Source organism: Lithobates pipiens, unplaced genomic scaffold (genome assembly GCF_037356315.1).
Source record: "Lithobates pipiens isolate NorthernLeopardFrog02 unplaced genomic scaffold, aLitPip1_a1.2 Scaffold_19, whole genome shotgun sequence".
NCBI classification, from domain to species: domain Eukaryota; kingdom Metazoa; phylum Chordata; class Amphibia; order Anura; family Ranidae; genus Lithobates; species Lithobates pipiens.
The window spans coordinates 555,002,899-555,026,353 of record NW_027507764.1 but is presented as its reverse complement, the minus strand read 5'-3'; the positions used below and the strand labels follow the sequence as shown (position 1 = coordinate 555,026,353).

Sequence of the window (23,455 nt, the reverse complement as noted above, 5' to 3'; positions counted from 1 at the left end):
GGAATCAGTCCGATGCATACCACACACAGTCGGATTATCTGACGACACGGTCCGATAAGACGCATTCCGACCGTGTGTACAAGGGCTAAGGAATTGTCAGTAGACCTCTAAGCCCTTGTACACACGGTCAGACATTCCAACCACAAAATCCGTCAGATTTTTTCAGACAGATTTTGTCTTAAACTGGTGTTGCATACACACGGTCGGACAAAGTTGTCGGAAAATCCGTTCGTTCGGAACGTGATGACGTTCGTTCGCTACAACGGGACTACGTTCAGGCTAGTAGCCAATAGCTTTGGTCTCGTAATTTGATTTGAGCATGCGTGGCACTTTGTCCGATCGGAATTCCCTACAAACGATCGGACAATGTCTGATCGGATCATGTTGTCGGAAAATTTTAGATCCAGCTCTCAAACTTTGTTGGTCGGACATTCCGACGGAAAAAGTCCGATGTGCCATTTTCCGTCGGAATGTCCGACCGTGTGTACAAGGCTAAAACAGGATTGTACGGAGGTACAGATCTGGGGAAGGGTACAGAAAAAATTCTGCACCATTGAAGGTCCCAATGAGCATATTGGTCTCCATCATCCATAAATGGAAGAGTCCATCAAAGATAGTTCAATTCGCATGTCACATCCCTAAATCTGGTGTATCAAAAAAGTATCTGTAGTAACAAAGTTTTAGTGAAATTTTTAATGTTTTATTTCATTTATTTTAAAGAAGTAAACATATAATAATATTATATGTTTACTTCTTTAAAATAAATTAAATAAAATATTACAAATTTCACTAAAACGTTGTGCCTCAATAGTCCCATATGTTACTACAGATACTTTTTTGATATATAAATGGAAGATGTTTGGAACACCCAGGAATCTTCCCCATCACTTCTCTCCCCAACCTATGTCGAGTTCTAGATGACTTTGCCAAAATCTCGGGGCTGCAGGTCAACTATTCTAAATCCCATGCCCTCAATGTATCCCTTCCCCCTCAATTGGTCTCCATGCTACAACATTCGTTCCCATTCAAATGGAGAGACACGTCCATTAAATATTTAGGCATTTCATTGACTGCCAAGATAGAGATGCTCTACACACAAAATTACCCCAAACTCTTCAGGCAATTGGAGGCCGACCTTAAATTATGGTCCAAACACGAATTGTCCTGGCTGTGCCGTCACATTTTATTAAAATGACCCTCCTCCCCAAAATTCTCTCTTTTTTCGAGCACTCCCTATCTCAATGCGGAAGGATCATGTACGCTCATTACAAAGTAAGATTCTAAAATATATATGGGACAACAAGGGTTACCGCATCTCACAGAACACACTTTTCCTTCACAGGCGTAGGGGAGGGTTGGGTCTCCCTAACCTGCACAAATACTACCTAGCAGCTCGACTGGCCCAACTGTCCATGATCTACTCCAAATATGAAAAACCGGACTGGATAGCTATACAACATCAAGCCACCCCCTCATATATATTGGATTTCTTACTATGGTGGCCACCCATCCTCTCTCCCACCCTCTTCCACTCATGCTCCCTACGCCTACTACCGAATCTTGTCTCAGCCGGGCACCCTCTAGCACACCTTTTTCTCAAACCAGATTTCCCTCCTGGCCTAAATATATCAGCCTTCAAATGGTGGCTGGACAAGGGGCTATACCGGATAGGGCCCTATTTCACTTCCAAGGGTCCGCTCACTCTAAACTACTGTATCGAACACCTGGAGCTCCCTGACATGGAAAGGTTCCGCTTTCACCAAATCTCCTACTTTCTCCACTCGATCTGGAAGGAAAAGCCCCTCCCGCCCGTATTTACTGGTTATGAGTCATGGTGTAGACAGGCTATGGAGCAGAGGGGCGGCATTTCGGTCATCTACTCGGCCCTCACTTGCCCAGCGGACAAAACCCCCTACATGACAGCCTGGGAGGCGGACCTCCAACTCAATCTCAGTCTGGAGACCTGGCAAGCTGCTCTAACTCGATCCTTTCAAGGTGTCCAGAACACTTCCCTCATGGAGGCCAGTGTTAAACTGTTAACAAGATGGTATCTCACTTCTACCAAATTGGCAGCAATTTATCCTACGGCAAATCCTCTGTGCTTTCGAGGATGTCAACACCTAGGATCCATGGCCCATATTTGGTGGGAATGCCCTAGGCTTCGCACCTTTTGGAGAAAAATCTTTAATATGATATACAGGGTCACGGGCTGCCCGATCCCCAGGACCCCAGAGGTAGCTTTGCTGAATGCTCAATCCCCATCACTTCCCAGGGCAGTCCAGGGATTGATCCACTTTATCCTCCTGGGCACAAAAATTTCAATTGCAGCAGCTTGGAAACAACCCAGGCCCTCTTTCCTAGCAGTTAAGAGGAAGATATCATGGATCATGTCTTAGGAAAAACTGACCAGTATTTTGATGGATACCTCAACTAAATTCCGCAGGGTTTGGGAGCCTTGGGCCAGATATGTTGGAGTCTCTCTTTTACCGGGAGTGCCTCCTCGCTCTCCCTGCGACCCACGGCCCTAAAATGGCCTTGATAGCCTTCTACTCGGCAAGTGGAATATCTTTACGTCATTCACCCCCACTGATCTAAGATGCTTCCCCCTCCCCATCCCTCTGTCCACCCTTCTCTTTTTCTTTTCTATCCTTTCTCTTCTATAACTTACCTACGTTGAACACACAGATAGGTCTGTGACCAACATAAACTAAGCACAGACCTGGTCCTCACTAGGGGATCTCCCATCCTGAAATTGTGCAGAGGCTACCAGTTTGAGAGTGCCAGGGAGTCTTGGGGGGCCTTCACTCCTCTCCCAACACAGTCAGATCTCGATAGGGGTGTCGGGGAGGAGGGGGACCCTCAACCCTTCCGACTACTAAACCGGTTTCGGGATGGGCCAGATCACTTTATTTTTTAGCCACTCACATAGAGCTTTATACTGTTAGCCACTTTGCTATATACACACCCCTGTTTATGTTGACTGTTGACTAATGTTTAGTTCACTTATGGCAGGAGGCCTACCCTACTGCAAATTGAAAAACGTTAAGTATACAAGGGTTTACAATCACTTTAATCAGGGTAACCTGGATAAATACTGAGCCCTGTTTGGTCTTTTATGGCAAGTTTATCACATGTTATGTGTCATTTATTCCACTGTTTGATTGTGATTTATCTAGTAGTATTCCACTTTATTATTCTCTATGATTTGTTTGAACTAATGAATTATTATGGTGCATCATCTGATTGTTTTTTGCATATTTCTTTATCGTGGGAAGTCTAATATTTATTGATTACTGGTAAGCAGTGCAGCACTTATTTTAGTTTATTTGTCTCGAATTACATCTGATTTCTGTGGAATCGGCTGAAATTCAGGCCATGGTTGGCCCTGTGGCCACCACTCGACTTAACAGAAGTCAATTTACCCACTTTCCTACTGGGCACTTTCACCCCCTTCCTGCCCAGGCCAATTTTCAGCTTTCAGTGCTTAGCCATAGTAACACGGGAGATATAATTCTTGCCATGTATTGTAAATGAGGCAAAATGAAGACACTGGAGGGTAACTGCTCTTGTTCTGTATGGACAGGAGGGTGACCAAATTTACAGGTTTTCATTTCTTATCTCGCAGTTCATTGAAAACAGCGGCAAACCTGGAGGTCCTGAAGACCATCCCCAGTGAGAGACTGATGATCGAGACAGGTGAGCTTTATACTGCAGCATCTCACACACTTTTTGGAGGATAATGATTTTCTTTTGACGAGACTGTATTAGACCAGAAACATCCTACCAGTTTAACAAGGAATTATCTTTGTACAAATAATATAAATGCACCACTCGAAATAACACAATATGAACCAATAGAACATAAGGGTTCATGTGACAACTACTATCAATATAAATAAATACAATTCATGACAGCTCCATGTAGTTGGCTCCATTTTGTCTTGTTTACACTGACGCCGCCCTCTAAAGAGCGATCCGCGTTGGATCGCTTTTGAGAAGATGTTTGGCAGGCAGTGAGGAGCTGTTATGTTGCTTCCTCGCTGTTTGTTTAAACCCCTAAAAACCTGGCCCTGTTCAGTTGAATGACTCCTATTTGGCAGGTGGTACTGGCTGACAAATATGACGGGGGGATTATTTGCCACAAAGCACCATAGCATGTGTACACTCCCCTCTGCTACCTTTGCAACATAAGGGGGAGTGGTTAGAGGGCAGTAAATGCATGGCTTAGTCCCCTATTTTTTTAGAGCTCCCCTGATAATATCAAAGGAAAATAAGCCTGATGTGTCTCATCTGACTTTTTTCTGGCATTTATCTAAAGTTCTGGGGGAATAACTTTTATCTATAAATCATTTATGTTACAATTTCTCCTGATTCTCATGTATTGGCCTTTGGGTATAGCTTGCTATGGGCACATGGCCATTCCTATCTGTCTTTTTGAAGAATGTATTGTTACTAATGTAGTTGGATGTGTTTGTCAGTACTAGGTCCAAGTAACTGATAAAATTCTCAGCCACATGGAATAAGCAATCTAACTCATAGTTGTTAGCATTCATGGTCCCTATGAAAAATTCTAAACTGGTCTGTGGCCCTTCCCACAGCATTATGATGTCATCTATGTAGCGTTTGTAAAATTTAAGGCCTGACCATTTTTTTTCCATATACACTTGATTGTTCCTATTTGTTGAGTACCAAGTTGGCCACGCTAGGGGCATAGCGGATCCCCATGGCAACTCCTTTGATCTGTTTGTAATATTCCCCTTTGAACCAAAAATAGTTGTTACACACAGCCATTTTGAGTTCTTCCAATATATGTTTGATTTGTGCATTTTTCAACTGAGATTGATTTTTTTAAAGCCCATTTTACAGCTAGAAGCCCATCTTTTGTTTTATATTGGTATACTGGGATTCCACATCCACTGATCGCCAGATAGGTGTTTTCATTGGTTTCTAGTTTAGAGAGTAGTTTAATAAGTTCTCGGCTATCTTAAGTAGGACCTACCCTGTAAAACCAAAGGTTGGAGAAATGTATCAAGACATTCCTCCAACCTGGAATACAAGGACCCGATCCCACTAATGATGGGCAGTCCTGGTGGATTTTCTTTAGATTTGTGAACTTTTGGGACTATGTATAGAACCAGAAGTATAGGAGCATGAGGGATAAGGTATTTGGTCCCTTTTTTTATCCAATATGTTATTCTTAGTCCCCTTTTTTACCCACTCAGTAAGTTCAATTTTTAGTTTAGCTGTGGAGTTACTGTTAAGTTTTGTATAAGTAATATTATCAGCGAGTAGTTTCAACACCTCCCTGTTATAGTTTTCTTTTGTCAGTATGACCAGTCAGATGGTCTAATCACCACCTGTTTATTTTTCTCTAATTTCTTAATTTCTTTGGAGAGGTACTCATCAAAAAAGAGCCATGTCACAGAGCAAAACAAAATGGCTGTATAAATTAGACACTTTGCAGCCTTTAGGTATGAATATAGACCTAAATTGCTTCCTAACCAATGACTGACATTTTAAACACTTTCCTGCCAGTCCCTACACCCCCAAACCATGGCATATCCCATTATGTATTTTTATGCCTGTATAAAGAGTATGGGAAACTAGGGCATACATATCCTAACCATACTTGTGTTTCTGTGTGTCTTTCTATGCATGTTTATGCATATATATTTTCATATTCTTTTTAGGCATTTTTTAAATTAAATTTTATTTGTTGTATTATTATTTATACATTTTTATTTTTTATATTATTTTATTATTTTTCATAAATCATTTTTTTCTATATTTTTTCTATATATGGTATTCACTGAGCCTTTCATGTACAATTTTTTCATATTTTGGATAAATTCAAATTATATGTAAAGGGTATTACATCAGGGCTTTTTTGCAGAGTGGGTTCCATTGAATGTGGTTTTGTAGTCACAGACATGGGGGTTGTGCCTTTTTTAAATTGAGAGATGTGAGTGGTGGAGACAGTTATGCTCCGCCAATCACATCCCACTTTGAAAGTATTCAACATAATCTGCCTTGTGACCGGGACGCTTCCTGATGACGCTGTAAAGCGAAACGTATGTCGAGGCGCATCCCGGTCACGTCACTTCCAGTTTCATACACCACGGCGGTGGAATGCACGCCAGATACGGAGAGGAGGCTGCGCACTTCACCACACTGTGTATATAACGTGGATTGCGCTAACTATTACCACAAATTTTTAAATATAAGTTCCACAGTGTTTTACAAAACACCACAAATTGCTGTGCATATATTAATACTGCCTATAGGATATCCTACTCCCCCCTCAAGTTACTAAATATCACTTCCACAGTGTTTTACAAAGCCCACAAAGTACCGTGCTTATATTGACACTCCTATAGGATTACCTACTCCACCCTCAATATGAGCATGTAACCTCTACAGTAGTATCAAATGGTATAAAGTGCAATTCATTACTGAAAACAATGCCTCAAAAATGCTACAAACAAAAGAAACCAAAAATTTATATACGAACAAAACAATTAATTCCAGTGCACAATGAATGTCCTAAGTGAGCGATCACTTCAGTGCCAATCAATTCCTTCTGTGTAAAGTGCTCCTTTTATAAAGTGCTTCTTATATTCACCAAACAAGTGACTTCACCACCAACAGCTGCAATGGCCACTCACCAGATCAGATCTGTATATGCGCCTTTAGTTCATTTTAAGATAACCACTCCTTTGGGGATTTCACCAACTGCCTCTCCAAGCGGTAAATAGAAACCTGTCGTGCTAGTTTTTCTCATAAAGATATACAAATGGCCATCATAGTATAGTATATCAAAAATGTATTTAAAAAAATATAAAACAACAAAATATACACTCACGTGTGCTTGTGCCTAAGCCGACACCAAGCATGTCCAGCCGTGTACGTGGGGATGGGGGTCAGGTCTGTCACCCTATTAATTATATCCCCTCTGAGTAGCGGCGTGTGTCCCACAGCCTCCGAGTGCATTCCAAGCCTCGTTCTCGTATACCGGAAGTGATAAACGGAGTTCCCAGCAGCCTCTATGCTTTGCAAGGTATATTGCGTCATCAGGAAGCCACTTCACCACATAGTTTTTTTCTGTAATTCCCAGTGCCGGTGTAGTGTCATGTTTTGCTCCCCATCGTAGAATGCTCCGGAAGTGGCGTTGAAATTTCGCACTGCGCATGCGCGATGCATTCCAAACACTTGCGCCATGCATTCCAGAGGATTTGCAACAATGCAGTTCAGTGAAACCGTCAGATAATGTGACGGAAGTGACGTTAAACTTTAGACGGAGCTGAGAGAGAGTGGGTAATGTCCATTTGGTGAGTAGGCAATTCACTCACACCCTATCAGGTGATATTCACAAGATTTGCCTTGGTGACAGTGTTCTGGATAAGATCCAGAGCACAAAAGATTACTTATGGACTTTGAAAAATAGATTTATGAATGTATCACCACTATTATGAATTTTTATTCAATCGGTACGATGCACTTTAATTGCTTTGATTAACAAAAAATAAAGAACTGCTATTGTTAATTTGAAGTTTCTAGTTCTCTAGCTCCCCTACCACTTATCACTCTAAGGACATGGATTACTGGAACCATGTCCTGTGGTATGATGAGACCAAGATAAACTTATTTGGTTCAGATTGTGTCAAGTGTGTGGCGTCAAGCAGGTGAGGAGTACAAGACAAGTGTTTCTTGCCTACAGTCATGCATGGTGGTGGGAGTGTCATGGTCTGGGGCTGCATGAGTGCTGCCAGCACTGGGGAGCTACAGTTCATTGAGGGAACCATGAATGTCAACATGTACTGTGACATACTGAAGCAGAGCATGATCCCCCTCCCTTCAGAGACTGGGCTGCAGGGCAGTATTCCAACATAACGACCCCAAACACACCTCCAAGATGACCACTGCCTTGCTAAAGAAGCTGAGGGTAAAGGCGATGGACTGGCCAAGCATGTCTCCAGACCTAAACCCTATTGAGCATCTGTGGGGCATCCTCAAACGGAAGGTGGAGGAGTGCAAGGTCTCTAACATCCACCAGCTCTGTGATGTCATCATGGAGGAGTGGAAGAGCACTCCAGTGGCAACCTGTGAAGCTCTGGTGAACAACATGCCAAAGAAGGTTAATTAAGGCAGTGCTGGAAGATAATGGTGGCCACACAAAATATTGACACTTTGGGCCCAATCTGGAATTTTTTTCACTTAGGGGTGTACTCACTTTTGTTGCCAGTGGTTTAGACATTAATGGCTGTGTGTTGAGTTATTTTGAGGGGACAGCAAATTGACACTGTTATACAAGCTGTACACTCACTACTTTACATTGTAGAAAAGTGTCATTTCTTCAGTGTTGTCACATGAAAAGATATAAAAACAAAATTTACAAAAATGTGAGGGGTGTACTCACTTTTGTGAGATACTGTGTATGTATGTATGTATGTATGTATGTATGTATGTGTATGTATATATATATATATATGTATATATATATATATATATATATATATATATATATATAGCAGCTTCCATGTGGCGTGGTGAATACAAAAAAAAGAAAAACTGCAAAAAAAAGTCTACAAATATATGTTAACAAATATATGTTATTTAATTTTTTCTAAACATAATGTCTGTGCTAAAACTGGTGTGACTGCCATTTTCTGTGTTATGAACAGACGCCCCCTGGTGTGGAGTAAAGAATACACATGCTGGGTCCAAGTACGTGAAAACCACTTTCCCAACTAAGAAGAAATGGGAGGCCGGTCATTGCTTGAAGGACAGGAATGAGCCCTGCCACATTGTGTAAGTGATTGAGGTGCACAGACCATTAACAGATCGTTTTCAGTGTAAACTGCAGATGCAGCAAATGTCTTCAGGTAGGGTTCAATCGCACCAGAACATCGTGATTACAACACACATATGTATGCTTTCTCCTTTGCACTGGTGCAGGACCTATTTTTTGTGGGTCGGCAGCCCATCCATTTACTAAAACTGGAGCACTCAGAATGGTGCAGCTGTGCATGGTAGCCAATCAGCTTCTAACATCAGTTTGTTCAGATAAAGCGGAGTTCCCCTCGTTTTTCAGTTTATTAAAAGTCAGCAGCTACAAAAAGTGTAGCAGCTGACTGTTAATAAACACACACTCACCTGTCCCACAGCTCAGCGAAGCGGCCGCCCGAAGCCTCGGTTCTCTCCCCCACCTCTCCTCTGTGCCAGTATCACTAGTGTGGGCACCCGGCTGTCCTGAATGGCTGTGCAATCTTGAGACCTGGGAGGTGTCCCAGAAGATTGCAGGGAGGGAGGGGGAGAGGAGGAGTCGCCTAGGCAGTGTGGGCAGAAGTGGGAGCTGGGTACCTGTCAAAACTAGGTGCCCAAAAAAAACAAAATGCCAAATGCGGCATGTCAGGGGGTTAGGACTCCTTAAAGCCAGAAGTTCCATTTTTGGGTGAAACGCCGCTTTAAGCTTTGACAATGCAGCCTGGAAGCGGATTCCAGAGCTGCACCAGATTTTGCACACTCCAGTTTTAGTAAATCTCCCCCTCCTTTGCATCTGGTACAGAAGAGCATTTAACTGTGTTTGATTATTTAAATCTGACGGTAAGTGTGGTCTATGAGCTGTACATACATGCTAACATTTGGCCTGCCTAGCTCAGTGGCTAAAACAAAAAAGAGGGTGCACCAGCCTTGTGCATTACCATAAAAGAAATGTATTGAATTAAAATAAAAAAAGATTCCAATATACTCACAAGAGAAAAGCCCCATACACACTTAGCGGAGGCGCCCATGTGAAAGGGGCCTTAAGCCCCATACACACTATCAGATTTTCTGCTGATTTTTTGTCTTCAGATTTACCAAAACCATGTAGTGCAAGGGCCTGCCTGATTGCATACAAATTAAAACTCCTAAAGGTATTATATGGTTTTGGTAAATCTGAAGGAAAAAATCTGCAGAAAATCTGACAGTGTGTATGGGGGCTTAAGGCCCCTTTCACACGGGTGCCTCCACTAAGTGGAATCCGCTTGCTCAGCGAGGGATCTCTCCGCTGATCCCCACTAAGCAAGTGAATGACAGGTCCGTGTCTGCCCCGCTATGCAGTCCCACTCTTCTATATGGTGCAATTGAATGGGGAATAGGACTGTCTGTTTTTCGCAGATCGGATCGAATGTTGGCCGGTGTCAGTGGACATGTGTCCGCTAACATCTGCAGCTTCATAGAAGAGAATGGCAGGTCCTATCAGGGCTGCCTAAAAAAAAAAACTGACCCGATTGGACAGCCCATGTAAAAAGTGGCCTAAATGAATTCAGGGACACCTATAAAATCAGTAAAACCCACCAACAGAATGTATAGCTTATGCATTTCAAGGACAGAGCCCTCTTCAGCAGTAGCTCTGATGAAGAGGGCTTTGCCCTTGAAACCCGTAAGCCATATCTCCTGCCGGTGGGCATCACCAGAGCATTGTCCTTGGATTGCGTTCACTGGTTTTATTGTGATAGAATTAATTTGCTCTTGTGAGTATATTGGAATCTTTTTTTGTTTTTATTTTTTATGTTTTATGGTAATGCACAAGACCGGTGCACCCTCTTTGCCATGTGTCTAAGAATTTCGCTGATCTAAAGATGGTAGCAAAGCCTACGCATATTTGAAAAAAAAAAAAAAAACTGCCGTTGGGATGATATCAGAAGAATTTGCCTTGACAATTGACTTTCTTAGTATGTACTGAAAAGTGCCTGTTGTACTTTAGCGCTGATTGTTGTTCAGTCTAGTTGCCTAGCTCAATGCCCCAGACGGGGAATGTAAATTAAGGTATCTGGTGTATGTAAAGTGCTTGGTAAGGGTTAAAAGCACCTGAGAGAATTTGACAGTGTGAACAATCCCTGGATTTGCCTGGTCTTGCTGGACATACAGTGGATATAAAAAGTCTACACACCCCTCTTAAAATGTCAGGTTTCTGTGATGTAAAAAAAAAAAAAAACATTAGACAAAGCTAAATCTTTTCAAAACCTTTCCACCTTTAATGTGACCTATAAGCTATATAACTCAGTTGAAAAACGAAAATAATAATAAAATAATATTGTTGCATAAGTGTGCAACACACTAATTGAAGCACCTTTTGATTTTTTACAGCACTCGGCATTTTTGGGTATGAGTCTATCAGCATGGCACATCATGACTTGGCAATAATTGCCCACTCTTCTTTGCAGAAAAACTCCAAATCTGTCGCCTGTGCACAGCCCTCTTCAGATCACCCCACAGATTTTCAATGGGATTCAGGTCTGGGCTGTGGCTGGGCCATTCCAAAATGTTAATCTTCTTCTGGTGAAGCCATTCCTTTGTTGAGTTGGTTGTATGCCTTTGGTCGTTGTCATGCTGAAAGATGACGTTCCTCTTCGTGTTCAGCTTTCTAGAAGAAACCTGAAGGTTTTGTGCCAATATTGACTGGTATTTGGATCTGTTCATAATTCCCTCTACCTTGGCTAAGGCCCCTATTCCAACTGAAGAAAAACAGCCCAAAAGCATGATGCTGCCACCACCATGTTTCACGGTGGGTATGGTGTTCTTTTGGTGATGTGCAGTGTTGTTTTTGCGCCAAACATATTTTTGGGAATTATGGCCAAAAAGTTCAACCTTGGTTTTATCAGACCATAACACATTTCCCCACATGCTTTTGGGAGACTTCAGGTGTGTTTTTGCAAAATTTAGCCAGGCTGGGATGTTTTTCTTCATAAGCAAAGTAATGCCCCGTACACACGTTCCGATTATCGGACCACAAAAGTCGCTTTCGGACAGATCGTTCGATAATCTGATCGTTAGTACGCAGCTTTCGACAGCCGATCACGACAGTCCGTCCAACCAAATTCGAAGGGACAAACAGGAAAACTTTGGTCGGATGACAGCCCATCGTACGACAATCGTGTAGTCAGTACAGTATGCGTCCGATAAAAGTAGTTCAATAAACACCACGCATGATCACAAACACAAAAATAAACCAGAAGCACACACGGGTCACACGTATTTGACATCATTTAAAATACGTAGCTACGCACGACGGAAGATTTTTCCAGAATCGTACGACAAAAATCTTACACACATTTTGCACTGTTGTATTCGATCTTAGTTGTATGCAACAAAATGTGAACGATCTGTCGTACGATAATCGGAACGTGTGTACGAGGCATAAGTCTTGCCACTCTACCCCATAGCCCAGCCATATAAAGAATACAGGAGATTGTTGTCACATGTACCACACAGCCAATACTTGCCAGATATTCATACAGCTCCTTTAATGTTGCTGTAGGCCTCTTGGCAGTCTCCCTGACCAGTTTTTTTTTTCTCGTTTTTCATCAATTTTGGAGGGACGTCCAGTTCTTGGCAATGTCACTGTTGTTCCATATTTTCTCCACTTGATGACTGTCTTCACCGTGTTCCACGGTATATTTAATGCCTTGGAAATTATTTTGTACCCTTCTCCTGACTGATACCTTTTAACAATGAGATCCCTCTGATGCTTTGGAAGCTCTCTGCGGACCATGGCTTTTGCTGTAGGATGCGACTAAGAAAATGTCAGGAAAGACCTACTAGAACAGCTGAACTTTATTTGGGGTTAATCCGTGGCGCTTTAAATGATGGCAGGTGTGTACTGACTCCTATTTAACAGTTTGAATGTGATTGCTTAATACTGAACACAGCTACATCCCCAGTTATAAGAGGGTGTGTACACTTATGCAACCACATTATTTTAGTTTTTTATTTTTACTTCTCCCCATAAAGATTTCAGTTTGTTTTTCAACCGAGTTGTACAGTTTAGAGGTCAGATTATAGGTGGAAAAAGTTCTGAAATTATTTATCTTTATCTCGTTTTTTTACATCAGAGAAACCTAACATTTAACAGGGGTGTGTAGACTTTTTATATCCATTGTATACTGTAAAACTGGGAACTGAAAACCATGGCTGTCCTTGCCTAGTCTATAACATTAGTCAAAAAGCCCTGAGACAAAAGCTTGAGTCCTTCTGTAAAATATTATGCTATTAAGCCATTAACTGCAAATTTATTTCTGTTGCCAAATATCTAACTTCCATGCCTTTGGTGGCTGACGGGTATCTCTAATAAAAAAACATTGTGCTTGATTTTGCAGACAAGTCCTGGAGATTATTGCGGCGGTCAGAGAAGAAGATCCAGAGGAGCTCGCGAAAACCCTCTACAACAACACAAGCAAAGTCTTCTTTCCGGATAAATAGGAGAATAGCCAAATCAGCTTCGGTCACCCAGTACTTAGACTCCAATTTATTAAAAAGTAACTTATTTTCAGGTTCCATGTGGCCCTGTAGTGCGATTTTTTTCCTGCATTAGGTGTCGCACTGCAATGCATGACGCTGGAGAACACATTGGTGACCATTCACATTAATGCAACATGGTGCAGTGCGATTTTTGAAAAGGCGCAGATGATTTTTAGAGGGCCAGTTCACATGCAGTCCAGTGCGTTTTTTTTTTCTGCATCAAAAATGCATGGAAAGTAAGTTATATGGGTTTGCAGTGGCATAGTTCACACCAGTGCTTGCAGTTCCAGAAAAAAAAAAAAGTAGAACATGCTGCATTTTTCCTGCATTGGAACACTAAAACACTTCAAAAACACACTGGAATGCGTATTTAAGGTTAAGAAAAAGGAGGGGAAATATGCACTGGATTGCATCTAAAACGTGCATGCAGAAAAGCATCTGGACTGCGTTTCTATGGTGTGAACTGGCCCTGCATTTTTGGCCCCATAGACTTAAGTCAATGGTGTGCCTGCACTTTTTGCAAAGTTGCTGAATTGGGGGATTTGAGGATTTAAGTCCAAATAGCTGCCTGCCACATTGTAACAAGTTTATGGCTCTGCTAGAGGATAAACTCCACTCTCGAGTCTGTGAGAGAGGAGAGGCTATGCCTGGCCCCTCCCTTCTGTTGTCCATTCACAGAAGCCTTTGTATTTTGTGAATGAGGTCACGCAATACAAAGGCTTCTGTGATTGGGAAGGAGGAGGTGAGGGGCGGGCACAGTGGCTGCACCAACTCTACACTTTGAAGGGGGCTGAGTCCAGCGTCGGGGCTCTGAAAGTCATGTTGCTGGAGCACAATAAACCTGTCCGATATAAATGCGAGTGCATGAAAAACATTATGTACATGCTGTTTTTGGCAGGGTTTTGTGCTTAACAACCTAAATGTCCTTTCCTCCTACAAAAAAACAAAACAAAAAAAAACACAAGCATGAAAACGCATTAAAAAAGCATGTAAAAATGCATGAATATGCAGCATCACTAATGTTAATGGAGGCTAACAGAGCTCATCTGAATACTAAGCTCTGTTGACTCTCAGGCATCATCTCCATGATAAACAGAGGCATGTTAGTGCACGCCCACACAATGGTGGACCAGAAATACAGTTCTATTCATATTTGGTCTGCTAATGTGTGGACTCAATAGTGCACATGATGTACTCTGCAGTAACCTCCATTCATCATAGAGATCGAAGACTTTTACACTTGTTTAGGGACTCAATTATAATGAACCTGCTTTTTACCAATACAAGGCAAAGCAATAGGTTTGCTTAACCACTTGGGTACCGCGCTATTGCAAAATGACGGCAATAGCGCGGACCCACATTTCCGGGACTACGTCTATTGACGTAGTCCTGGTTACGAGCGGCCTGCACGCCCCCTGAGGGGCGCGCGCGGCGCGCTCTGTGATCGGCGAGTCCGTGAGACTCGCCTGATCACCGATCCGTGTAAGGGGTCGATCCCGACCCCTTATCACGTGATCAGCTGTCAGCCAATGACAGCTGATCATGTGATAAAACGGAGCCGGTAATCGGCTAGTATTCCTCCTCGCGCTGACAGCGCGAGGAGAAAAAAAAAAAGCCGATCGCCGGCGGCCGTGTTCGGGACATCAGTCCCGATCACGGCCAGCATATCCAGCGGACACCTGCCCCCTGCCAGTGCCCACCTGCCACCCGCAGTGCCATCCTGAAATAAAGTAAGTGCCCCCCTGTCAGTGCCACCCAGCAGTGCCCATAGTGCCCACAGTGCCACCCAGCAGTGCCACCCAGCAGTGCCCACAGTGCCACCCACAGTGCCACCCAAAATCTGCCTCAAAGGTGCTGCACCCCAGTGCCGCCCATCAGTGCCCAGCAGTGCCGCCCATCAGTGCCCAGCAGTGCCGCCCATCAGTGCCCAGCAGTGCCACCTATCAGAGCCACCTATCAGTGCCACCTATCAGTGCCCATCAGTCCCATCTATCTGTGGTACCTATCAGTGCCCATCCGTGCCACCCATCCGTGCCACTTATCCGTGCCACCCATCCGTGCCATCTTATCTGTGCCCATCTTTGCCCATCAGTGCCGCCTTATCTGTGCCCATCGGTGCCGCCTTATCTGTGCCTATTAGTGCCGCCTTAACTATGCCTATCAGTGCCCACCAGTGCAGCCTATCAGTGCCCACCAATGCAGCCCATCAGTGCCCACCAATGCAGCCCATCAGTGCCCACCAATGCAGCCCATCAGTGCCCACCAATGCAGCCTATCAGTGCCGCCTAATCAGCGCACTTCAATGAAGGAGAAAAATGACCCGTTTGCAAAATTTTATAACAAACTATTAAAACATGATTTTTTTTTTTGCATCTTTTTTTGTTTGTTTAGCAAAAAATAAAACTCCGAGCTGTAACTAAATACCACCAAAAGAAAGCTCTATTTGTGGGAAAAAAATGATAAAAATTTCATTTGGGTACAGTGTTGTATGCCCACGCAATTGTCATTCAAAGTGCATCAGCGCTGAAAGCTGAAAATTGGTCTGGGACTGAGGGGGGTTTAAGTGCCCAGTAAGCAAGTGGTTAAAGTAGAATTCCAGCTTTAATATCACTCTAAATCGTTTGTGTGGGTCAAGTTGGCCCAAACTATACTTCTATTATGTACCGATACGGCTGGTGCTGTACAGTAATATAGTGTAGTAGTATAAGCTGCATACAGTAAGCTGGGCTATGTTCTGGCAGCGGTTTGGGCGATTCTCTGCCTGCTGCAGATATTGAAGAAAAGTCAGGCGGCACGTTTCCCTGACCTTCAGAAGAAGCCTTGTATTTCTATCAATGAATACAAGGTTTCTTTTGATTGGCTAAAAGGTAGAAAATAGTGACGTCCTCTACCCCCCTTCTTCCACTCCAGCCAATCAGAGGAACCATTGTTTTAACCACTTACGGACCGTCTGCCGCAGTTTTACATCGGCTGTTTGAAGGAGGATATTGTTATGGCAGCAGCTAGCTGCCATAACCCCGGTAACCTCTTCTTCAGTGGGCGGTCCGCTAGAAAGGTAAAAGTGGTCTCTGCGGCAGATTCGCCGCGAGATCACTTTTATCAGTGGCCCCCCCGCCGCTTCTCAGAAGCGATCGCGTCCTGTCGGGTATGGAGATGTGCGAGGGGAAGATGGCCCCATGCTTCTCCATACAATTGTTGGGCGAAAACGACATCAAAACGTCACATCAGCCCATAGCACTTAAAGGGACATTTTTTTTTAATTACTTTTTTTTTTTCTTTTTTTATTGCATTTTAGTGTAAATATGAGATTTGAGGTCTTTTTGACCACAGATCTCATATTTAAGAGGTCCTGTCATGATTTTTTTTCTATTACAAGGGATGTTTACATTCCTTGTAATAAGAATAAAAATTAAATTCTTTTTTTTTTAAAACTGTGTAAAAATAAAAGTTAAAATAAGAAGAAAAAAATAATTTAAACGTGCCTCATACCGACGAGCTCACGTGCAGAAGCGAACGCAAATGTGAGTAGCGCACCGCATATGAAAACGGTGTTCAAAGCACACATGTGAGGTATCACCACGATCGGTAGAGCGAGAGCAATAATTCTAGCCCTGGACCTCCGCTGTAGCTCAAAACATGCAACCTGTAGAATTTTTTAAATGTGCCTATGGAGATAGGGTAAAAGTTTGTCGCTACTCTACGAGCAGGCGCAATTTTGAAGTGTGACATGTTGGGTATCAATTTACTCAGCGTAACATTATCTTTCACAATATTAAAAAAAATTGGGCTAACTTTACTGTTGTCTTATTATTTAATAAAAAAAAAAAAAAGTGTATTTTTTCCAAAAAAAGTGCGCTTGAAAGACTGCTGCGCAAATACGGTGTGACAGAAAGTATTGCAACGATCGCCATTTTATTCTCTAGGTTAGAAAAAAAATGTATAATGTTTGGGGGTAATTTTCTAGCAAAAAAAACACCCGTTTTTAACTTGTAAACAACAAATTTCAGAAAGAGGCTCGGTCTTTAAGTGTTTAAAGCAGAATTGAAGTCCCCTATAAAATTAGCTTTTTAGGGCCCCACCAGGTGGGTTATGCCATAATGTGTTAGTATGCACAGCATATTGGTACATTATGGCAGACTTACCTGTCACTACCTTACTCTTTGCTTTTGGCAATATCTATGACGGGTGATCTGACTAACTTATACTGAAATAAACCTGAGCTTGACCAAAGAACAATGCTCCAATCCTCACCCTACTCCTAACAACCTATGCCGATGTTGAAACGACTCAGATAAAGCTTGGAGACACATTGGTACACAGTCATTACTAAGCGAGACACAGTGGGGTGAATTTACTAAAACTGGGGAGTGCAAAATCTGGTGCAGCTCTGCATAGAAACCAATCCGCTTCCAGGTTATTTTGCCAAAGGTTAACCTCTTCAGCTCTGGAAGGTTTCCCCAGGTCGCAGTTCATGCACATTTCTTTCTCAATATTTCTTGCAGAATTCTCCCATCGTTGATTAGAAATTTGTTAGTTTTAAAAAAAATTCACAACATGCCCGTTCGCTCAGATTTGATGGCCACATAAAAATCGCCCATTGCTGCACTAATGGTGCGAAATTCAAACGTAAACGGTTAGATACAAGTTTCCAGTGAACATTTTTTTTTCAGAATTTGATCCATGTATGGCCAAGCTTTAGAAGTCGATTGTCTACCATGCAGAGCTGCACCAGATTTTGCACTCTCCAGTTTTAGTAAATCAACCTCTGTTTCTAGCTTTCTGAAGCTATATATACTTGCAATAAGCAGATGAATGTCATGTGAATGTTCCCTGCTGTTCTAGCCTTTATTTTATAATAAATCTGTTACACTACATCAAGTCCCTTTTCTATTTCATGAGCAATGCACACAAATATGCTGGTATAAAAGATTATAAAGTGCTTTTGAAATGCATTTAAAACGGGACGTCAGGTGTCATTAAAGGGACATCTAGTCAGGGTCATTCAGTTGACACACCTGGATCCCCTGACCCCCCCCCCCCCCCCCCTTAGGCTTTAGTCAATCTGGCATGACTGCAATGACGACCATGATTCTCCCTGTCCCCAGAGAAGATCTCTTTTTGCCTATTCTTTTTTTTTCTCCTCTTTTTCTCAGCCTCGCACTTCCCCCCCCCCCTCCATACTTGAAATGCATTTAAAATTGACCACCTATTTAAAGGCTAGATTCACCGTTCTGAACATGTTACACCTGTATTTAGGATGTAACGTGTTCAGTAACCTCCCTATGACAGCGGGCAGGGGATCCTCTCCATACACCCACTGTCACATTTTGAAAACAAGACAGCTGTATGGGACTCCATGAGTGAAAAAAACAAATCTGTGGCAGATAGACTTGCAGTTTGAATGGGCTGCAAGCATGATGATTAGAACAATCAAATTCACACTCCTTTCAGCTTACAAGCTAACAGCCTGTACAGAGGTATGGGCTGACTGCTGGAGGGGATGTGCAGAAGCCTGAAACTGCACTATTTTTTTTTTTTTTTTTTTTACAAGGATTTTTTTATCATGTATATTACTTTGCTCGTAGAGCAATTAATATATATTTTTTGATGTTGAACGTCAGTTTCCAGATGTGTCCTCTTTGTACTCTGAATGCACTACTAGAAGATCATTCAGGTTAGGTGCTCTGCAGGCCACCATAGAGGGTCTAGAGCCCAATTGGAAAATGGAAGGATTGGCTGTGAGAATATTCCAATGTTTTTGCAGGATAGGATTCAAGGCCCCCCCCCCCCCCCCCATTGTTGTCCATATTTAGTAATGAATGTAGTGGGTCTCTGTTTTTTTCTAGTGCCCTTCGATCTTCACTTCCCCAATAGTGTTCCAAGGTCAGTGTCTATAGAATTTTCTTAGGACTTTGTGGGAATATCCTCTTTCTCTGAAACATTGGTACATCTGGGTGGCCTCTTGTTTAAAATTAACTGCATCAGTACAGTTTCTTCTAATTCGAAGAAACTGACCTACCGAAAAAACGTTTTTTAGAGATTTTGGATGGTGGCTATCTGCATGCAGCAGAGTATTAGCCCCCATTTATTTTCTAAACGTTTTAGTCGATAGCTGGTTTTCCCATTATGGAAACTTTCAAGTCCAGAAATGGGATGTTTGAATCAAAGTTAAAGGTTAGCTTGATGTTTCTTTCATACTATGACGTGGAACTGAAATCCAACTTAGAGTTAAAATCAATGAAAGGATCATCAAATGACAATGGGGGAACCTTGAATCTATCCTGTAAAAACATTGGAATATTCTCACGGCCAATCCTTCCTTCCATTTCCCGAATAGTTGGCCCTAGACCCTCTATGGTGGCCTGCAGAGCACCTAACTTGAATGATCTTCTAGTGCAGTGATGGTGAACCTTGGCACCCAAGATCCTTTGAAACTACATTTCCCATGATGCCCATGCACTCTGCAGAGTAGTTAAGTACCATGGGAAACGTAGTTCCAAATTATCTGGGGTGCCAAGGTTCGCCATCACTGTTCTAGTGCATTCTGAGTACAAAAAGGAGACACCTGGAAACTGACTTACCCAGATTAACTGGAATGTATCCTTGTGGCCATTGCCAGGTTCGTCCCGATGTTGGGAAAAAAAAAGTACGTATTAACTGATTTGGACCATTTGAAAACGTTCGACATCAAGATTTATGAATTGCTCTATGAGCAAAGTAATATACATGATGGAATGTTGTAAAAAATAGAGCTGCATGATGAAATGTAAAGAATCATTATTGCAATTTTTTCCCCCTTGTGATCTTAAAGCATTTTCCCAATTCTCTCTATGCAGAGAATTCTCTGGTGAAGCCGACATCTGTCAAAAAGGGGTTGTAAACCTATAAAAAAAAAATAAAATAAAAACCTGTAGTGCTGCAGCCCCCCCCCCCGCCCCCTTTTTACTTACCTGAACCCGGTTTTCTTCTCCCTGGGGATGAGCACACCAGCTCTAACTGGTGTCATGTCCTGATTGGATAGATTGCTAGCAGCACAGCCATTGGCTCCCACTGCTGTCAAATTCAATGATGGAGCGCGGCCAAGTCCCGCTTTCTGTGTCAATGCACGCAAAAGCAGTACTCGGGAGCACACCCGTCCACCAAAGACATGAACACTCGATGTGGGAAGGAGCTACTAGAGCTGATGGGGGACCCCAAAACAGGTGGATCGGGGTCACTCTGCAAAACAAACTGCACAGTGGAGGCGAGTATGACATTTGTTATTAAGGGATTTTTGAATAATCCCTCCCTCTTCTGAAGAAGTTCACTGATTGATGGATGAAACATAACAGACTGATGTCATCACACACGATACGAAAATCGGATGAAAAATTTGTATGATGAGCTGGCTGGCGATTTTCGGATCATTATTGCGGTGCTTTAGACAGCCAGTTTCACTTTGTCTTCAGTCAAAAGCTGGATGTACAGACGATAAAGTTTTTGTGGGATGTGAACTCAAAGTCAATTTTCATTTCATTTCATTAGTACAGGTTTCGTATGGAAAAAAATAAAATAAAAAATCCTAAGGGTTCTTTCACATGGGGCGGATCAGTGATGATCCGCCCCGTGGATATCTGCTTGCTCAGCGGGGTTGGCCGGAGCGATCTCCGCTGAGCAGGAAGATGACAGGTCCGTCTCTGCACAGTGTGCAGAGACGGACCTGTCACAGCGCCGCTCTCCCCTATGGGAGATTGGGTGACGACGGACCACAGTGTCCGTCATCACCCGATCCGATGACGGATGGAAAAATAGCTTTTTCCTCCGTCACACTTTTTTGGATGTCAGCGGACATGTCACCGCTGACATCCGACGCTCCATAGACCTCTATGGAGCATCCGTTCAGGTCCGCCTGAAAAACTGACAGGCGGACCTGAACGGATCGTCCGTGTGAAAGGGGCCTAAGAGCAATACTATACATGGACAAAAAGGAAAGAATACATACAAAACTATTCAACACATTATGTCACTTCAGACTTGGATTCTGTCCTATGAAAATTTTCGTATTGTGAGTAACCTCTTCACTTTCAACACGAGACTAGCATGCCACAAAAAAGCGTGTGTACGAGGCTTAAATGTCCTCATGCCAGTATACGTCTCCAGATGAGGCTAAAACAGCCGGAAGGCTTGTAGATGACCTCGGCTTCAGGGACCGAAGGACTAAGGAATCTTTCACAACATTATTCTGCAGCCTGGAGCCACAAGCGACGCGGACCGCATAGGAGCATGAACAGATTAGAGAGCATACAAAAGATAAAGCAGTAAGTGGCTTTACACTAGTGATAGATTAATATCCCGCCTACAGTATGGGAGGTTTGTTTTATCTGAAGCTTGTGAAGCCTACTAATATCATCCCAGGTGATGAGTCCCTATTGGATTGATAGAGCAATAGTTTTGTATCTATATTAAATAACCAAGATTGTTTTTATTTTCATGTTGTATGTGTATCTTGTATTTTTTATCCTTGGTAGGTGTTTTACATCTACCTTTTTAATCAATTTAATAAACTTTTTGCATGCTAAACTCCTTGGTATATTAGTGCTGCCTACTATATGACAATCTGTACAATACAGCTGCAACCTCTATGATTATCTAGGCTTCAATACCACACCGTACCTTGGTGAGTTAGTGAGCATGTGCCAAGTGGCATACATTTTTGCTAATAATGTGATTGTAAACCTCAGGACATAAAATGCGAACAAAGCATCTCCCTCTATAGCAGCCTTTTTCAAGCAGGTTTCTTCAGGGGTGCCTAGGAAAAAATGCCTAAAAATTGTATATAAGCCAGCATGTGGATGAAGACTGTATTTTAGTTACACAAAGCCACAGGGTCTTCATTGTGCACCATTACAACTTTCTAGCTGCCTGCATCCCAATGACTGATTACATCATCAGTTGATAAGGATGATGTCAGTCCCCTGCACAGCATCCTTGTTTGACCCGACACTGCCCCTCTCCATCAGCGTTGGGGGTTACATTAGCCAAGTGATAGAAAAAAAAAATAAAAAAAATAAAAAAAAAAAAAGTGAGAAGAGAAACATTGGGACAGTCCACGCCAGTTTTCAAAAGTGTATTTGCTTTGGAAGAATAAAATCACCTCTAACGCTGGGTGTCCTACTTGTGTGGATGCAAAACTATTGGAACCATTTTTACATTTGAGAATGAGGTGCCTCGAGACTCTCCATAATGTTTAAAGGGTCCAGAGCACTAAGTGTAATTTCTGTCTGCTGCCCCATTCTCCTCTGCTATCAGCATGAGTCACTTTTGACAAGTATCCTGACAGCAAGAGAAAAATGGTGACAGGGGAGAGCACAGCCTGTGATTGACAGCCTCAGCTCTGTTCCTATGTGAAAGGGGGGGGGGGGTGGGGTGTCTTCCTTCCCTCCATTCAGTTCTGCAGCATTCCACCAACCATAACAAGAGTGATATGCACATAAAAATGTGAAAAACATTTTTTTATCGTAATATAAAAACAAAATCTTTCTCAAAGTGAAGACAAGGTCTTGACCCCAAAATGTTGATCATACAAATATTTTTTTAAAGATTTTTATGATAGATATTTGGATCAAGATATTGTCTTTACTTTGGGAAAGGTGTAGGTTTTGTTTTGGCTTTAAATTTTAATTTTATGATAAAAAGTTTTTATCCATTTTTTTATTTGCATGTCACGGGTTGGTTCTGGTTGGTGGCAACTTTTTTCGAGGTGTCTTTGACCTGAGGTTCTTTTTGCATAGTGTCAAATCTTGCCTAATTCACATTCCCATTGGCAATTAAAGCAGGCCATAGATGGTCTGAATCAAAGCAGGTTCAGCAGGGACCAGCCCAGATTCAAACCAACTAGCCGCACACTGGAACAAGAAGTTTGTGTGACAAATCTTTGTCACATGCCAGACAGATGATACAAGACCAAGGCTGGTCCTGTATTAGCTGTCTGGCATATGACAATAATGATTTCTGTCAAGCAAAACTTCTCTTTCAAGTGTGCGGCCACATTCTCTTTCTTCTACACACTTCAGCAATGGTGGTGAGCCGGGGCGAGCTCCTGGAGAGACATTTGAAGGCACTGGCCTGATCGGTGTATGCTTTGTGTTGGACAAGATTCAAACCATCTGTTGGCAAGCCGATTGACTTTGGTACA

At 42.5% G+C, this 23,455-nt stretch overlaps 1 protein-coding gene across 1 annotated transcript in view; it reads left to right on the top strand.

Annotated features, from left to right (window-relative positions):
* Positions 1 to 13,317, top strand: part of TATDN1 (TatD DNase domain containing 1) — a 39,152-nt gene extending 25,835 nt beyond the window's left edge. Inside the window, exons 10-12 of the mRNA XM_077493308.1 lie at positions 3,626 to 3,696; positions 8,682 to 8,808; positions 13,140 to 13,317. Of these exons, the coding sequence (XP_077349434.1) occupies positions 3,626 to 3,696; positions 8,682 to 8,808; positions 13,140 to 13,242 (301 nt within the window). The 3' untranslated portion in view covers positions 13,243 to 13,317. The remainder of the gene's footprint in view (positions 1 to 3,625; positions 3,697 to 8,681; positions 8,809 to 13,139) is intronic.
* Positions 13,318 to 23,455: the final 10,138 nt, after the last annotated feature.